At 48.7% G+C, this 16,973-nt stretch overlaps 1 protein-coding gene across 1 annotated transcript; it reads right to left on the reverse strand.

The window, feature by feature from the left end:
• Nucleotides 1-471: 471 nt before the first annotated feature.
• Nucleotides 472-4,179, reverse strand: LOC125548441 (homeobox-leucine zipper protein HOX3-like). Its single transcript, XM_048712030.1, has 4 exons — nucleotides 4,008-4,179; nucleotides 3,448-3,683; nucleotides 2,526-2,605; nucleotides 472-1,035 (listed from the first exon to the last, which is right to left on the reverse strand). The coding sequence occupies exons 1-4, from the start codon at nucleotides 4,078-4,080 to the stop codon at nucleotides 756-758; spliced, it is 669 nt and encodes a 222-aa protein (XP_048567987.1). The 5' UTR covers nucleotides 4,081-4,179; the 3' UTR covers nucleotides 472-755.
• Nucleotides 4,180-16,973: the final 12,794 nt, after the last annotated feature.

A 16,973-nucleotide genomic window follows, 5' to 3' on the forward strand; every position in this document is an offset into this window, starting at 1 on the left:
AAATTGTTGTTCATGTTTTTCAAAAAATGTTCGAAAGTTTATTTGTTCTACGATTTTCAATAAATGTACGAAAATTCAAGAATATATGGAATTTAAAAAAAATCCCGCTTTCCAATTTGGATCCCATTGTCAAGAAATGTTCATGTTCGAGTTTATAAAAATTGTTCATCGTTTTCAAAAATATGTTCGTGTTTTGGAAAAAATAAGGTTCAGAATTTTTGAAAAGTATTCACACTTATATAAAAAACAAAACAAAATCAATTCTCGACGGGCTAGCAACATGTTACTAGAGTGCGAGGTCGCAAGGAACCTCCTTTTCTTGGTATTTTCGCGTCACGTGTTAAAAAACTCGCTTTGCGTTGTACCCTGTGGGTCAGCCTAGTCACCTGGATCCTGTGGTCGTCCCGCTCCTATATGACGCATGCAAAATGCATCATACTGGATGTCCCGCCTGGTACAAGGGATCAAAAGTGAAGACAAACATGACATTTTTCATTTAATAAGAAGAGAACGCGCGACCCTATAGAAGACCAAATGAGCAAATGAAACTAGATTTTTTGTTGTCCATGGCATGAGGCACAGGCCCAAATGGTCCATGGGGGCGCCTCCAAACCCCACACGACCCCACTACGCCTTTTCCATGTTCTTTTCTCCTCCATCATCAATTTACACAAAGACTTATCGATCGTGCGTCCTACATTACCACTAGCAAATCTACCTCGACCTTTTCTCTTAAGCCCTACCATAACTAAACCCTAAAACGCCGCTGAGGGGCGGCGAGGGTGGAACGGCGAGGCGGCCGGGCGGGTGATCCGCGGGCAGGTGGCAGCGGTGACGCGCTCGCAGCGGGGGCACATGGTGAGCGCGGACGCCGGGAGTGGCTGGCGTGTGTGCGGCGAGAGCACCGTGGGCGGCGCCATGCGCATCGCCCTCAGCTCCTCCACCTCCCGCTGCAGGCGGCGGTTCTCCTCCGTCAGCGAGCCGAAGCAGCGTTTCAGGTACTCGCACTCCATCTCCGTGTGCTTCAGCTTAGTCCTGCACACGTACGTAGTTCAATTCATTCAGATTACAGCAACTCAACCAGTACCACTAGCTAAAGAAAATGATCCAGGAATAGTAAGTAAACAACACAAGTTGCTCGATCGATCTCATAATGGAACATTGAACCTCGGAACCTACACTTGCACAAGTGAACGGTGCACATATAATTGTAACTTGACAACATGGTCAGTTGTATACAAGATGACAGAGTACACGGAGCAGAAGGCAACCAAATGCATAGAATCTCACCGTGGGAGCTTAAACTAGCATGAGCTGGAGCACTATACGCAACTTAATTTGACCATAGGCCCCCATTCCAAGAGCATTGTCATCTCGACGTAGAGTGAAGGAAGGCCAATGACTTTGCCAGGATAAGATGGACCGTACCTTCGACTTGCTCCACTTTCGACTTCACGAGACTCGCTGAGCCAGGGTCAAGTTGTAGCCGTTCCCAGGCTTGCACGTGCTGATTAGTCCACGTGCTGATGCCAGCGATTAGCTCAGTTGTTTAATCTAGAGAATCCTAATCTAGTAGTACGTGTATCATGGAGTAATAATTATAAAAGGTGGTGAAGCCGCCTTACTCTATCAAGCTAGAGAATCTACCTAGTTGATGTTGTCCCGCATCTCAGATGCAGTACAAGTTTCAAGGTAGATAGCCAGTGATCTATGCCACCTTAATTGAGGGAAGGGTCCATAATTATGTTGGGACGAGAATAGGCTATCATTACTAGGTACATACTGGAGTAGTGCTGGACAAGCATATTATCACTACTAGTTTGATTGGCGTTATCACTACATTACGATAGAAACTAATCCTCTATGCAAGTTTCTTTGGACTGAACAACGGCGGATCAGAAACGACTCAGCTTAATCTCTACGCGAGTTCAAAGTAGCATGCATGCACAGCCAAGCTAGCCTGCAAGTTAAGCAGCGCGTGCGTACCATGGACGTGTAGGATTTGCTCAATGAAGTTGCAACGTTACGCCAGTAGCTTCAAACGTCAATTACTGGGCTGATGTTCCATATATAGTGATAAACACCTTATTATCTACTGATTGTAAGTTACTCTATTAAGGACCAGACAAGCATTGCCTTGAGCTACTTGACCTTTCAACGGAGAATGAGTAACATAAGGAACAAGCAGGTCCTCCAAGTTTGTCCCATTTGCCTCGGTTTCATCATTAACTAACGAACCAATTGCACGTCACCGTCTTCCCCTACTTGAATGCATTGGCAGTACCCCCTGCCCGTTTCCTAAAAAAGTTACTAAATTAAGCCAACTAACTTGATTATCTTAATACTGACCGCCGAATGGACTAGTACGATTTTGTGGGGTAGACGAGTGGTGGTCCCTTAACGGTGAAGTTCCAAGTGAACGTGAGGCTTGGCCATGTCAATGTGTGCTCGTGAACATGTATAAAGAGGTACACTGTGTATGTGAAGACCAACAAGTTAAAAAAGGGATTCCTTGCTATTTTTACCTTGCCCTGCGGTTCTGAAACCAGACCTCCACCTGCCTGGGCCGCAGCTTCAGTTTGATCGCCAAGGCCTCCTTTTGCTTCTGCATGCAAGAATTCCATTTCCAAGGCGTTAAATAAATAAAAGTCGCTGCACGCCCATGACGGTTCACACAGGCCTTCACCGTCCATATGTAGTACAAAGAGGCGTGAATACATATGGAGTAACACCGATCCCGCCAGTCAAACAAAACCTATTACGTACTACTGCTGTATGTGGAGGAGTAACTGCGTTACCCTCTGAGGCAGCTGTGGCTAGATAGGTTCATTACTCGCCGCAGCCGCACTGTACCACGACGACATGAATACCACCCCACTGCATAAGACCAACGTTGTGCTCTACAGTCAGTCTCTGCTAGACTTTGATGCACCATGTACCGCGCCAAACAATCAGAGGCGCGCCCCCACTCTTTACTTGCCTACTACGTACTAGACTAGATCTCTCCAAGCTGCTACTACAAGTTGTGCACCGTTTCGGTAATGTACCACTGCCGAGTAGTACCGACCTCTAATGCCACTAATAACGAGTAATGTGCCGGAGGGTACCACTTATCTTGATTTCCCATGAATGGGACATATAATGGATCAGTGGTTGTCCGACCCCATGGCAGGGTTCTCATCGTGCTCTTCAATGTCCATCAGAGTAGCGCCACGGAAACGAATCCAGTTCAAGATTCATCCGTACTACCAACGGATCAACTTCGCAATAATGCTCTCGTCCGTGGACGAGATTTCTGGTGGACGTCACGTACGTATGTTATACTACTACTATTATTACGTAAAGTACGTGTACTACACCTGCATGCCGGCGATCTTAAGCAAGCTATTAGTGTACAGGAAACTGAAGGAGTCGACAAGCATTGGGTAGAAGACGTGTGTTGCTGACCGGTGAGAGGGTGTGGTTGAGGCGGAAGCTCTCCTCGAGGAGGCGGGACTGCTCCTTGGAGAGGCGGAGCTTCTTTGGGCGGTGCGGTCCGCCGGCGCCCCGCTCCTCCTCGTCCTCTTCCACGCCGCCCATCAGGAAATCCTCCTCCTCGCCGCCGCTCGCCGGCTGGTTCATGTCCAGGTCCCTCATGTTCCCGCCACCGTTGTTGCTGATATTGTTGTTGCAAACAAACCCCTCTGCCAAGGACAGCACGTTACAGTTAGTTAGTTCTCGACGATGTTACACCATCAACAGCCAGCTGGTTACTTGAACAAACTCAAACATTTAACATGCGTGTATGCGACTGAAAGAGAGAGAAAAATGCTAGCTACTGTGATGTGCGTTTCTTCCCGAAGCACCCAAAAAAGTTTGTGCATGCGTGTAGAAACGCGATATTCACCGACAAGATTTGAAGCCATGAACGGAGAAGACGATCCAACTTTTCCAGCGGAAGCTATACTTGCAGTTGTAGGAGGGAGACGGGGAAGGAAAACAGCTGGTAGGTGGTCTTCCGAGCTTACCTGAGCCAGAGGAGGAGCTGAGGCCGGGGACAGCCATGGTGAGCTCCAGGCCTGAAGGAGAAGTGGCCCCCATCACAGGCGACAAGCCAATGCGGAAACAAGAGCAAGGAAAGGGTGATGAGGATGGGGAGAGGAGGAGGAGGCAAAGGCCAAGACAAAGACAGATTGAAAAGGAGTAGAAGCCTGGGGAGGCTTTATATAAAGGGGGCAGGGTAGTAGAGCGATACCACCACTACTCGTACTACGTTGGAACTTTTAACAGTGGCAGTACTACGATTGGATGGAGGAAAAAAATATATGAAATGAAACCACTCTATTATGAGCGAGCAACACTGGTAGCAGGGTGTGATGTACTTTGTCTGGCAAGAAATTATTAGGTTCACACTGTTGGAGACATCATGAGGTTTTCTGCTTTGACCGGGATTAGGCATTTCCAACCTGAACAATCAAAACACCCGCATATTTCTGGACCAATCCGTTCCGATGCTTTTAGTCATCTAAGGTGGATCAGCAAATCGGTCCAAACTGGTCTTGACCCTGTTTGAATACTCTAACTCAGTTAAGTTAGAGGTTAGAGTTAGATTCTAACTCTGAACTAATCTTGAATTAACTCTAATAAAAAAGTTGTTTAAATGGTAGGATTAGATTGACAATAAATATTTTTTTTTAATCATTTGACTACTTTGGACCCTATTTGGATGGGAGGGGTAACTTTTTTACTATTTTTTCTAGTGGGCCCAGGAGAACTAACCCAAATAAGCTCCTCTAGTGTGGGCTAGTTTTTTGGGTGGGTTAGATCCAACTAACTCAAACTAACCCATCATGTTTGGATACTTTTGGGTTATTTGAGCCCCAACTAACTAAAACTAACTCTAACTTAGGCCAACTCCACCGCGCGACCCTATCCTGTCCGGCCCAGCGCGCGGGAGCAAACGGACTTTTGTCCGCTTTGTGTCCGCTTTCGACCCATCGGCGGCCCAAGTTTGCGCCGCTTTTGGGGTGAAACGGACACCACGCGGACGCGCGGGTCGTCTGCGCATGTCCTCCCCTGGCCCGCCCGTCGGTGGCACAAGACGGGCCTTTTTCTATCCGCCCCCCTCCCTCCCTCCGGCCGCACCCCCTCCACTCTTCCCCACTCTTCCCCTCGTTGCCGCCGCCGCTGCCATTGCAGCCGTGCAGTTCGGACGCGAGCTCGCCCAACCCCTTCCCCTCGGCGCCGCCGAGCTACCCAACCACGGCCACCTGGTTTGCGCACCCGCCGGCCGGTTTTGGGGCGGATCCGGTCGGTCTTGAGCTCGGCCGGCTGTGGGAGGCCGGGTCGCGCCATGGACTGGCCGGGCACCTCGCCGGAAGGCCCTGGTAGGGCCGCAAGGCCACATGCAGGCAGTGGCTCCTCCTCTAGCCGCTCGGATCTGCACCGTCGGTGGTCCGTCGACAGATACACGAATGGCGGTCGGCCGGGCTCGGTGCTTGCCCAAAAGCTCGCCGGCGCACCGTTGCCACTCATTAAGTGCGACCACTGCCCAAGGATGGTCGTGCGCCGCGTGTCTACAACGCCGGAACATCCCGGATGGGTGTTCATCAAGTGCTTAAACGATGGGGTATGCGCTTTTTTTAGCTTCGGTTTGTGCTCTAGATTTGACTAGTTGTGCTAACCTCAAATTTTGTTGTGTAGAATGGATGCAAGTTTTGGTATTGGGAAGAAGAGTACATCGATATATTGATAGAGCGAAATTTAGTCCATGTTCGTGCACCTTTAGCTAGCATAGAGGCTGTAAATGAGACAAGTGCACTCGTTGCTAGATTAGAGGCTAGACACGAGACTAGGTGCGAGGAGGAAGCAACATCGACTTCCGGCTTGAAGAAGAAAGGAGGATGCCAGATTGACCCTCCTCCACAGATCAACAACGAGTGCATCAAGAAGGCCCTAACCCAACTCAAGGGAGCAGTTATGGAAATTGGGTATCTTCTAAAATGTATTCTTATGGTTCTTGTTTTCTTTGGCCTTGCTTTACTAGTCAAAATGTGAAGATGCATTTTCCATGTACCAAAAATGAATGATGAAATAAAGTTAAGGACTTGCAAAGAAATAATACGCGGACAGGATGCGACTGGGATGCGTTCGCGCGGTGGGCGCACGGCCACCGCATCCCAGGACACGCCCGAACACGACCCCAAATCCCTACCCAAACGGATAGAATCCGGACAAAACGGACGTCCGTTTGGGGTCGTGCGGTGGAGTTGGCCTTAGGGATCCAAATAGGGCCTATATGTTGAAACCCCGCAGCCCGGACCCAAATCGAGGAGAGCTCTCGAGGAGTCCGGATGTCCGCCATGTCGGACTCCGACACCCATGTCCCACCCAAAACTCTATTCAGAACCCACATATTTTCACAATCCTGCCCTCCTCCGCCGCTCTCTATCTACTGCTCCAAGACCATCGTAGCCCCTAGGACATCGCGCGGGCCTTGTCGAACCCCGGTCAACGCCGCCCAAGCCTTGCCGGACACCGACGCCGTACTCTCTTTGGTCACCGCCCCGATACCCTCCACCCCTGCTGATGCCGTCCATGGAGGACAAACGCCCGGAAAGTGTCCAAAAAAAATTCCATGGTGCAAAAAGTTTATGTTCTAGTCACTCACTTTGAATCAAGCACGATGGATACAGACGAATACTTCTAAATCGAGTTTATGGTTTCGTTTTAGAAGATGAGGATGAAACGGTGATGATGGTGGCAATTCTTCAAGAAACGTAGCATGCTGAGGACTATGTTCTTAACTACAAAGATTCACAAAAGGGACACCGAGTGTTAAACTAGAATAGTGTATAGTGGCATATGGCTCGGTACTATGTCTACTTTACCCTCGATGTGTTATTCAAAATCTATTTTCGGCGTTGATTCCAGATGGAGCAACCCTTGTTCATGCGCCTCTACGCATGTGTCAGGGCATATGATGATTATTTCAAGCCGGAGAAGCATGTCTTTGGCCGCGTCAAGTTCTCGGGTCTCGAGAAGTGGACAACTACTATGACGATGCTTGCTTATGGCATGACCACGTAATCCTGGGACGAGTACCTCCAGACGTCTGAAAGCACATGCCTCGACGCCATGGTCAGATTTGTAATTGTAGTAGTCAAGGTGTGCACTTAAAATTGAATAACTGTTCATATGCTCAACAAAATCAATACATGGGTCATCATAAAAAGCCAGCCAAAATTCATGAAGAAGCAGCTGCATCACAAGACTTACGGAATTGGCACTCTTTCTTCGATATGTCAGGGTCTCACAATGACATCACGTGTTGAGCGGTCTTCGTTGTTTGCAAGGTTGTGTGCGGACAAAGCTTGCTCATGCAACTATACCATCAACGTGCATGGGTACAAAATGAGGTACTATCTTTGTGTTGGTATCTACCTCCATGGGCGACCTTTGTCAAGACCATCTCCAAGCCAAGAGGTAACAAAGAATGCCACTTTGCTGCAAGACAAGACGATGCTAGAAAGAATGTGGAGAGGGCATTTGGAGTACTCCAAGCTCATTTTGCATTTGTTCCCGGACCTGCTAAACAATGAGATTCAGAGACATTGTGTGAGGTGATGAAAGTTTATGTGTCATGCAAATCATGATTGTGAGAATGAGGGTGAGGGAGTTCGCCATGGTCTTAATTCAAAACAAAAAGGCTGATCCTATACAACTTCTAGAGCAGAATCCGACGACTTGCGAGATTTCTCGAACTACATCATCAGATTCACAATCCACAAACTCGAGCTTCAAAATGATCTAGTTGTGTATTTCTGGATGTTTCATATGGACAATTAGAATGTTGGGTTCCATGGTAGGGTGTGCTGACTGCAAAATAAAGTTTTCTTACGCGCAGAACAACCAGGAACATGCTACGGGAATGGATTAAGGATCGTCACCACTAGATACGTAGTGTCATGTAGTGGAAGTAGAGTTGGGGCAGCGCGTCCAGAGTTGTCTCCTCCTCGTCCGATCTCCCTCGAACAATCAATTGTCAGATCCCACATATAGGTTTGACGGAGCGGCGCAAGTGCACCGTCTCTAACGGTATTCGCACATGCAGGAGGAACACCGTGCGGCGGACTGCTAGGCCCGATCACACAGTCGACTACAAGTGCAGGTGGCTACTTGCAACACATGCAGAGCCGTAGTGACGGCGCTGAAGCGATCAACTGAATAAGTGTGCTGCACCTCCACTATATATAGGCATCCGTCGTGGGTTCAACACTTGGGCCTAACACGGATCCTAAAGCCCAAATTCTGTTCGACCTGGATTCGAGTCCGAGTAGGATCACATCTGACTCGTGGAGTCCGGTCCGGCCTCATAGGTTCCTTCCCTTAAGCATGTGGCCCCTTAGGTTCAAGTCGGCTTGGTCCCAAGTCGGATGACCTCCGACCTGCTCGGTTCGTAGCGGCCTCTAGCAAGGCATGCCAATCACCAAGTAGGCAATGAAGCCGGTTGGAGAACCTATACAACATGTCACACTTTTGTTCCCTTTACCACACGATATATGTTGTCGGGCTCAAGGCGAGTCTGTCATCCTTGTGCTAGCCTGACCTCTTTCTCGTTCTAGTGATGCTGACCACAAACCGGATTATCTCATAATCCTTGTCGCATTGCCATTCTTATCTTGGCCGGATCACACAAGGGGCCCAGAGTATATCTCTCCTGATCGGAGGGGCAAATCCCATCTTGCTCGACCATGTCTTGCAGCATGGGTCGGGGCAAGCCTGAAGCCTATCTTTGTAACTACCCAGTCTCGAAGTAGCGTTTGGTCGGCCCAAAGCAGGACTGTCACCATCCCGAATACATGTGCCAGCTCAGGTCTTACGACATAGAACATATGTTGTACTAGAGACTCACAGATGACCTATTGCTGCGTCTCATAGTCGGGTTTGTCTGACTCGGACCTTATCTCGACTCGGATTCAACTATGTCGAATCCGACCAGATCCTTCCAAGTCCATATTATCTGGTTAGCATCCAATGCTTCGCGGCCAATGAGATCGAGCCATCCACCGTGTCATATGCTACTCTAATCGGCTGTGCGTCCACACAGCCCTTTCGACTAGGGACCTTTTAGAATAGTCATCATACAATGCATAGTCCCACAAACAAGTCATGTACTTACTGATACACATCATTGCCAATGTACAAGGACTATCTTTATTGATAAACACATAGGAAATATTATCGTACATGATTGCCTCTAGGGCATATCTCCAACATAGAATATGTGCCTGTATAAATTGAACCCAAATTTAAACTAGTTTATTTTAAAAAATTATTTCGGAGTGTAATATTTTTATTAATATCATTATTGCATTAGAATATTTATATTTGATTTTTTTAAGGTAAATGCTGCATATTGTTCCTTAGTTCGCGACCAACTCCATCGAGATAATGTCACCAATACACAAAGGTGAAATATTAAACCACGTCTTACATAAATTATTATAGTGCAGCCTTCCCTAGCAATCTTGTGAGTGGCCATGTTCTGGACCAAATTACTTGATGTTCATCCACACCTGCAAGAAAATTTTTAATCTGCTGGATGGGGAGACCAAACCTGGACTAGTCTAGCTCCCCTGCGTTGAGCGTTATGGTCGATGCTTGACTATAGGTTTTGAGTATGATCTTTTTGGCTCCCGATTCAACGCCAGGTTGTACTCCTCTTCTACATGCCAATGGCTCTGCATGCTCACGGACAGTTGCATTAGGGAAAAAATGTCATGCTCCTAATCAAAACAATCCATGGTGATCGTGAACAGACCGCCCCTCCATCGTCCATCAACCTTGCTTTGCCATGGCTCCATCAACGTTGATCTTCAATGAGTCCACCTTGAGTGGTGATCATGGTATTTTCAATGATCCTCGTTGGCTATTTTCCTTCATTGCATGGACGATTATCCACTGCTCCCACAAGCTCTAAAAACCGATCAATTTGCCATCCCTAGCGTCACTCCACATGAGGAGAGAATTCCTTATTTGGCCTTTTCTTAAAATTTGCTTTCCTTTTTGGACCTTTAAATTATTTTCTTCCCATTTTGACAACTTCATTTTGTGCTCTATGTGACCCTTTCATCCATTTTTCCGTCCAATGGTGTTAATTGGCACATGCAATGATAATTTTGTCCTTAATGGTAGTATGTCACCAGAAAAGAGAAGAGAGGGGGCATGAACGGACAGAAAAAAGGGGAGGAGAGGGAGGGATCTGTGTTGGGAGTTTTCTTAATTTTTTAGGGAAAATCTGTGTTGGGAGTTTTTTTTGAAAGATCCAGCAATCGCTGGCTTTTCATATCATTAGCAGAAAGCAGTGGGAAATACAAAGGTGCGTTGGAGGGTCCTAAGACCAGTACAGGAAAAGATTACATCAACTTAGCTTCGGCCTAGGCTTTGCTGACCGAAGGAAAAATACAATGGCCTATATCTCATGGCGGATCCCAGAAGGGTCTCTCCAAGCATGTTGCGCTCGCTTGCCGCCAAGGTTGCACTGAATTTTCGATGGCCTTTGTAATGTCCCTTGCTGCCGGCTGCTTGCCTCTGAAAGTGCAGCTGTTCCGCTCTTTCCATATCTCCCAGCATGTCAAAAGCATGATCATGCTGGCGCCCTTCCGCTGGGACGGCGGGGTCTTGTTGATCATCCGTTGCATGATCACCGGAGAGTTGGAATTTTGCCATGAGTGATGTGGAGCTAGCTGTCGGCATCCTTCTCTTGAACCCACCAACCCCCAGACCTCAAGCGTTGTTTGGCATGTCCAGAGCAAGTGGTGGGTCGATTCCAGGTTGCAGACACAAAACTGGCAGAAATAGTTGTTTGGCCAACCGCGCCGCTGGAGACGATCATTTGTCTAGAGGCGATCTTTCAGTAACAGCCAAGCGAAGAATTTGATGTTCCCAGGTGCCCATGTTTTCCAAATGAGCTCATCCAAAACTGAGAGGATCCGTCCCTGGAACTGCATGGCATAGGATGACTTTGATGTGTATTTGCCTGTTGCCTCGTGGTTCCATCGAATTGTGTCCCTCTCTCCCTCCCGGAGGTCCGGGGCACCAGCGATGATCAAGCGGTTGAGCTGGACGAACTGCTGCAGCAGCGGCTGCGTGTCTCCATGTCTCAGGTCTTCAATCCAAGTGTCGTTTCTAAGAGCATCTCAAACTGTCCTATTTTTGTGCTTGGAGTGGTTGAGGAGGGCTGGGTAGGCAGTGGCCAGCGTGATTGGGCCAATCCAAGAGGAGTGCCAGAACAGGGCTGTTGAACCATCCCCAATTGATACCGTCGTCGCAGCTGCAAACAGAGCTTTGTCTTCCTCGTTGCATGGTGGCGTCGTGCCCACCCATGGGTGGTCCGGATCGGCCCAGGAGATTTAGAGCCATCGCAGCCGCAAGGCACGGCTGAAGCGATCCAGGTCCGGGATGCCCAGGCCTCCCCTGGAGGTTGGCGCACACACCACGGGCCAGCTTACTTTGCAGCTGGCCCCCATCAACTCATCATCATGTTTCCATAGGAACCGGCGTCTGCACTTGTCAATTTCTTTCAGTAGCTTCTTTGGAACTTTTAGTACGGTGAGCGCAAAAGTTGGCATGGCGCTGAGAACACTTCGAACCAGCACTCTGTGTTGGGAGTTAAAACACAACATAACCTCCTGTACCTGTGCGTATAGGTTTCTTGCTCTTCCATGTATCCATGTTGGGGCCGAGGTTCCTCGTGCAGCTGTGCCCGACAAGCGGCCGGCGTTGTATCCTCCTCCCGTGCATGGGTGCGCCGAGGCCGCTGGCACCTCTCATGCACGGCGGCTCCGAGGCTGTCAGTCGTGTTTGTACATCGTATTACAACTGTAGCTCGTATCCTCCAAAAACAATACGTACGTGCAAGCTAGCACACATAAGCAGCGGGCCCCCACCTCTTTATATCTAGTGCATGTAAATGGAAACAGAATCTGTCCAGAACCCCGTCCCCTGTGTCGCCCCCCGCTAGGGCGGCTCGGGCGGAACCCTAGCCCCTCCACCGCCGGGCTCCCAACCCCTCCCTCCCCTCCCCTCCGCCGCCGTTGGCGGAGGCCACCGGGCAAAGCCTCAGGCAGCGGACAGCGGCGGTGGAGGCTCCCTTCCCTCCCGCCTTCCTTTGGATGAGGCAGGTGATGGGGGTAGGGGCCCTCCTCCCCGATCTGAGCTGTCGTCGCGGCGGTGCGGCCGATCTGACCGCCGGCAGCACTTTGGCGGTGTGGTGATGGGAGGAGGCGGCGGAGCAGCGGGCTTCGTGGAAGATCTGGTGGTGTCGGCTGCTCGACGGGCATGCTTGGTCATGGCGGCATGGTCGCAGTGGCCGGCGGCTTGGCCAGTCGGCGGCGGTGGAACATGGCCGATGGCAGCGGCGATGTATTGCCTGGATCCCGGGGCGGCGGCCCTGGAGGGTGGCGGCTCGTGAAGCTAGGGCTTCCCGCAGCGGCATGGCGTGGTGCAGTCCCTGTCCAAGGCGGATCTGTGACGGCGATCTGCTTTGGATTTGTTCAGATCAGAGACGGTGACGAGTTCGCAGGATTCATCTCGGCGGCTCTCGCTGCTTGGTGAGGCGGGGTGGGAGCCCTCCTCCTAGGCTCCAGTGGTGGCACACTCAGGTTGTGGCTGGTGCGCCAGGGCTCCTACGGTGGCACTGTTGCTGCGGGTGGTCGCCGGATCTAGGCAGCTGGATCTAGTGCTTTGAAGGCGGTCGAGACAGTGCACATGTTGTCGGGTGGATTTCTTGGGACGGATCCGGGTGAAAACCTGGTTTTCGGTCGATGGCGGGAACCGGTGATGACGATGTCCTTATCATCGTTTCCTTCATGAAGGCATCACCGAGGTGAAGCTCCTAACTCCACTCAATACCTCCGAGGGAAACTCTAGATCGGCTGATCGGATGCTGGCGGCAAGTATGTGTCGTCACCCCTTGGGGCGGCATTCTTGGAGGTGCACTCGGCTTGCGGGACCAGCGGACGGCATCTTTGGTGGAGCGGTGCTTCATCCTACCATTGATGGCGACGGATCTCGACGGCATTGCGCAGTGCAGATTCGGAGTTCGATGTGCGAGGATGGTCTCGCGTAGGAGGAAGACACTGTCTAGCGTCGTGGTGGCGTTGATGGCAGAGAGACCTGACACGGTTGATGCAACAGTACAGCTCTGAAGATGGATTGGTGGCAGGTGGCTGCGGCGACCTCACCCCCCGCAGGCGTCCTAGTTGAGGAGTTCGCCGGACTGGTAGGTTCCCCATACCCGACAGGCGTCTTGGTTGGGACCTCAGGTCTTAAATGTTTAGGTTTGGCTGCGATGTCTGTTTGGTATTAGGCCCAGGCTGTCTGCGTCCCTTCATCAACTGGATAGATGTAGCGTCAGTTTGTTGCTTAGACGGCGGCTTTAGTCTTACTGTTGTATGACTTTGTAAGGTCTTGTGCGAATAATTAATAATGGTCGTATGCATCGCCCAGATGCAGAGGCCGAGGGTCATCCTCCTTTTTTTAAATGTGTGCATGTAAATAATTTGGTCACATACAACACTAGGGGTAAAATAGTCCTTTCGGGTTAAACTTAACATCGTTACATGTCAAAACTGACGAAAGTGTCATATGGGGAACAAAATGAAATTTGAGTGTCAAAAAAGGAAAAATAAAAAAATTGGGCCAAAAAGAGAAGCGAATTTAAAAAAAGGGCCAAACAAGGAATTCTCTCCCACATGAGCCACATGTGACAAAGCATCATGATCATAATTGCCTTCTCTGCTTCTTTCTTCATGCCCATCCAATCAAGTAACCAAGATGATAACATGTGTTGCGACTCAACAAACTCCGGAGGTGTGAAAGAATATGTTAGGTTGATCTCCTCCCGTGTGGGCCCAACGGCCCATCGGGCCCTTAGATCCGCGCCCTGTTCGGGGGCGCTCAACCCACTATGGTTGACGGGCCCCTGTCACATGCGCTAGATATAAAGAGGTGGGGGCCAGCGGCACGCAACACGAGGTTCATCGCAAACCGTACCGTCGCTGATACACCTACTGATCTAGGTTAGCACAATAGCGACGGGAAGCTCCGCCGTCGCCGCCTTGACCACACCCTGCCATCACCGTCGCCCTCACCATGTCCGACACCACGGGCTCATCGAGCCAAGGAGAAATTACTCCTCTTCTTCCCCATCCATCTGTCCCCCCTTCTCAAATGATTAGACATATTCGATATATAGATAGTCCTACCAATAATCTCTAGCTTAGATGTTCCTAGAGAACTTAACATTGGTGTCAGAGCAGTGCTAGGCTTAGATTTTTCAGGTAGAAAGAAAAGCAAATGAGATCGACACCTTCTAGATTAATTACAGTAAAAGAACAGCCTTTTCCCTTTTATCGTGTTCGGATCGATTGGATTTCGAAAGGAGCAGTACCCCGAGGGGGCAAAGGGCACTGCCGTTGCGCCGCTTGACAGCAGCGCGCTCTCCTCGGGAGCTCGCGACGCCGGCAAGGTGACAACAGGCGCGCCACCACTCCATCGGAAAGAACGCTGTCGAAGAGGCGGCACAACCGCATCTCTCTCTGCCATAGGTGGAGGGTGAGGATGGAGGAAGAAGGGGAAAGGGAAGGGGGCTCGCGCGGCGCGGTGGTTCGACGCAGTCACCGGTGGCCCGCGTTGCCCTAACCCGCTGCTACAGACAGAGACGTAGAGGCGAGCAGAAAGGAACTGGTTAGGGTTTTCGGGAGGATGACCGGGGGCTGGTTTTGACCCAGCGAAGAGCGCACTGGACCGTTGGATTCCCATGATCTCGTGCGGCGCTCGCCCAGCGGGCCATGGGTAGCGTTGTCTAGTCTGCAGAGCGGCGCACGCCCAGCGGGCCATGGGCTGCGAGCGGTGCGCGTGTCGCATGCCATGGGACCGGCCACGCAAGCAAAGTGGCCCGTCAGCGTTTTGTCTGTTATTTTTGTCTTCAGAAGCATGTTTTCGATTGAATTATGTAAAGTTTTTAGAGAACATTGCTCAGAATTTTACTATTCAAACTAATCCAACGAAGTGTTTGTTTTAGAAAATAGAAAAGTAAAAAAATGCTTCTGAAAAGCATAAAGTTCATTGATTTTTTATTCATGTTTTCCGCTGCAAAATAAATAAAAGTGCTCTTTTTAAAAGGTCAATAGAACTAAAGTGAGAGTTAATTTTTAAGAGGATGTTAAAGTGATTATTGAAACAATTATGATTCTGTTATTTTATGACCAACATTGTTAATAACATAATCATGATTTATTGTTGTTATATGTGCATTTATTTCTATTTCCTGCCCAACGGTGATATAGTTTCAATTGCACAAACAGTTGTATGTTTTAATTTTGACCAACGTTGGATTAATGCACGCAATTGTTGTTATGATCTCACTTCATTGTGGTTTTCACGAGGGTACTACTTGATGAGCTGCATCAAGGATGTTCCAACCCTCAGAGGTGACAACTACACTGAATGGAGAAAGAAGGTCGACTTGGCTTTTGTTTGTGCCGAGGTGGACTGGGTTGTGGACACCCCACGGCCGGTCAAACCAACAGAGCCAGTCAGAGATGCAAATGATGATGATGATGATTGGGACAAAAAAGAAGATTGTTCATGCTCCAGTGGAGATGTCATATACCCTCGACAACTACAAGTGGCTCACCGCCAATAAAAAGTGCATGGCTTTCATAAAGAACACAATTGAGAATGCTATTGTGGGCTCGATTGCAGAGTGTACTTTCGGAGGGGAGTTTTTTGAAAAGATAAATAGCCAGTTCACTGGTTCTTCAAATATATATGCTACCCAGTTGCTAAAGTAGCCGGTGACAAAAAAGTACACAGGTGGTGGACATGGCATAAGAGAGCACATCCTCAGGATGAGCAACATGGCAGCTAAGCTTAAACCCATGGATTCGGATTTGGAGCTCAAGCCCGCAATCCTTGTTCACCTGGTTATGGCTTCACTGCCAAAAGAGTTTGACACTTTTGTTGTCAACTACAACATGTCACCTAGAAAATGGGACATTGAAAAGACTATAGCCATGTGTGTGCAAGAAGAGGAAAGACTTAGAACCTCACATGGTGGTTCTCTGAACTATGTGAAGGATAATAAGAAAAAGAACTACAATCAAAGTAGCAATGGTTCCCCTTCAAAGTCACATGGAAAAGCTCCCATGCAATATCAACATCAGCAAAAGTCTCTTCCAGTGCACAAAGATACATGTCTCCATTGTAAGCAGACTGGGCATTACAAGAAATATTGCCCTGTTTCGCTAAAGTCAATAATGGCAAAGAGAGATAACAATATTGTTTCCTTTGACTCAGGTGCAACAGTTCTTGTTGCAAATTCATTACAGGGATTCCATTCGACGCGGACTACGCAAAGAAGCAAAAGAAGCATTGAAGTTGCAAATCGAGTTCAAGCAGAAGTTGAAGCTGCCTGCTACATCCCCTGGAGTTAGCTCATGGATTCAAGCTTCTTCTTATAGATGTTTTATATGTTTCTTCATTACACAGAAACTTGATTAGTGTTTCATGTTCGGATAAAGATCATTATGAATGTTATTTTTGACATGGCAAATGTGCCATATGGTTTAATAATACTCATGTGGGTGTTGCTTTCCTTCGCAATGAGCTTTATTCATTATCACTACGTGCAAAAGTGTATTCTGTGAGTAATGCAAATGAGCATGTTTCCACGTCGGATAAAGAACAAAAGAAAAGATAGAGAACTCATGACTCATCGAAATTATGGCATTGTCGCTTGGGCCATATTTCGAAGGGGAGAATAGAAAGACAATTCAAAATGAAATTCGTCCTCCATTAGAGTTCTCAGACTTAGAACAATGCATAGATTGCATTAAAAGAAAGTATGTAAAACATATCAAAAAGGGTGCAAGCCGTAGCACAGGAACACTAGAAATCATTCACACTGATATTTGTGGACCATTTCC

Source organism: Triticum urartu, chromosome 3 (assembly GCF_003073215.2).
Source record: "Triticum urartu cultivar G1812 chromosome 3, Tu2.1, whole genome shotgun sequence".
Classification (NCBI taxonomy): domain Eukaryota; kingdom Viridiplantae; phylum Streptophyta; class Magnoliopsida; order Poales; family Poaceae; genus Triticum; species Triticum urartu.

Bases quoted from the DNA above. Each gene is read 5' to 3' on its own strand.
- LOC125548441 (XM_048712030.1), bottom strand. From the start codon at position 4,080: ATGGGGGCCACTTCTCCTTCAGGCCTGGAGCTCACCATGGCTGTCCCC. The intron at 3,684-4,007 runs GTAAGCTCGGAA...TGTCCTTGGCAG, and splicing joins CAGCTCCTCCTCTGGCTCAG to AGGGGTTTGTTTGCAACAAC. The intron at 2,606-3,447 runs GTCAGCAACACA...TCTTGCATGCAG, and splicing joins TCAACCACACCCTCTCACCG to AAGCAAAAGGAGGCCTTGGC.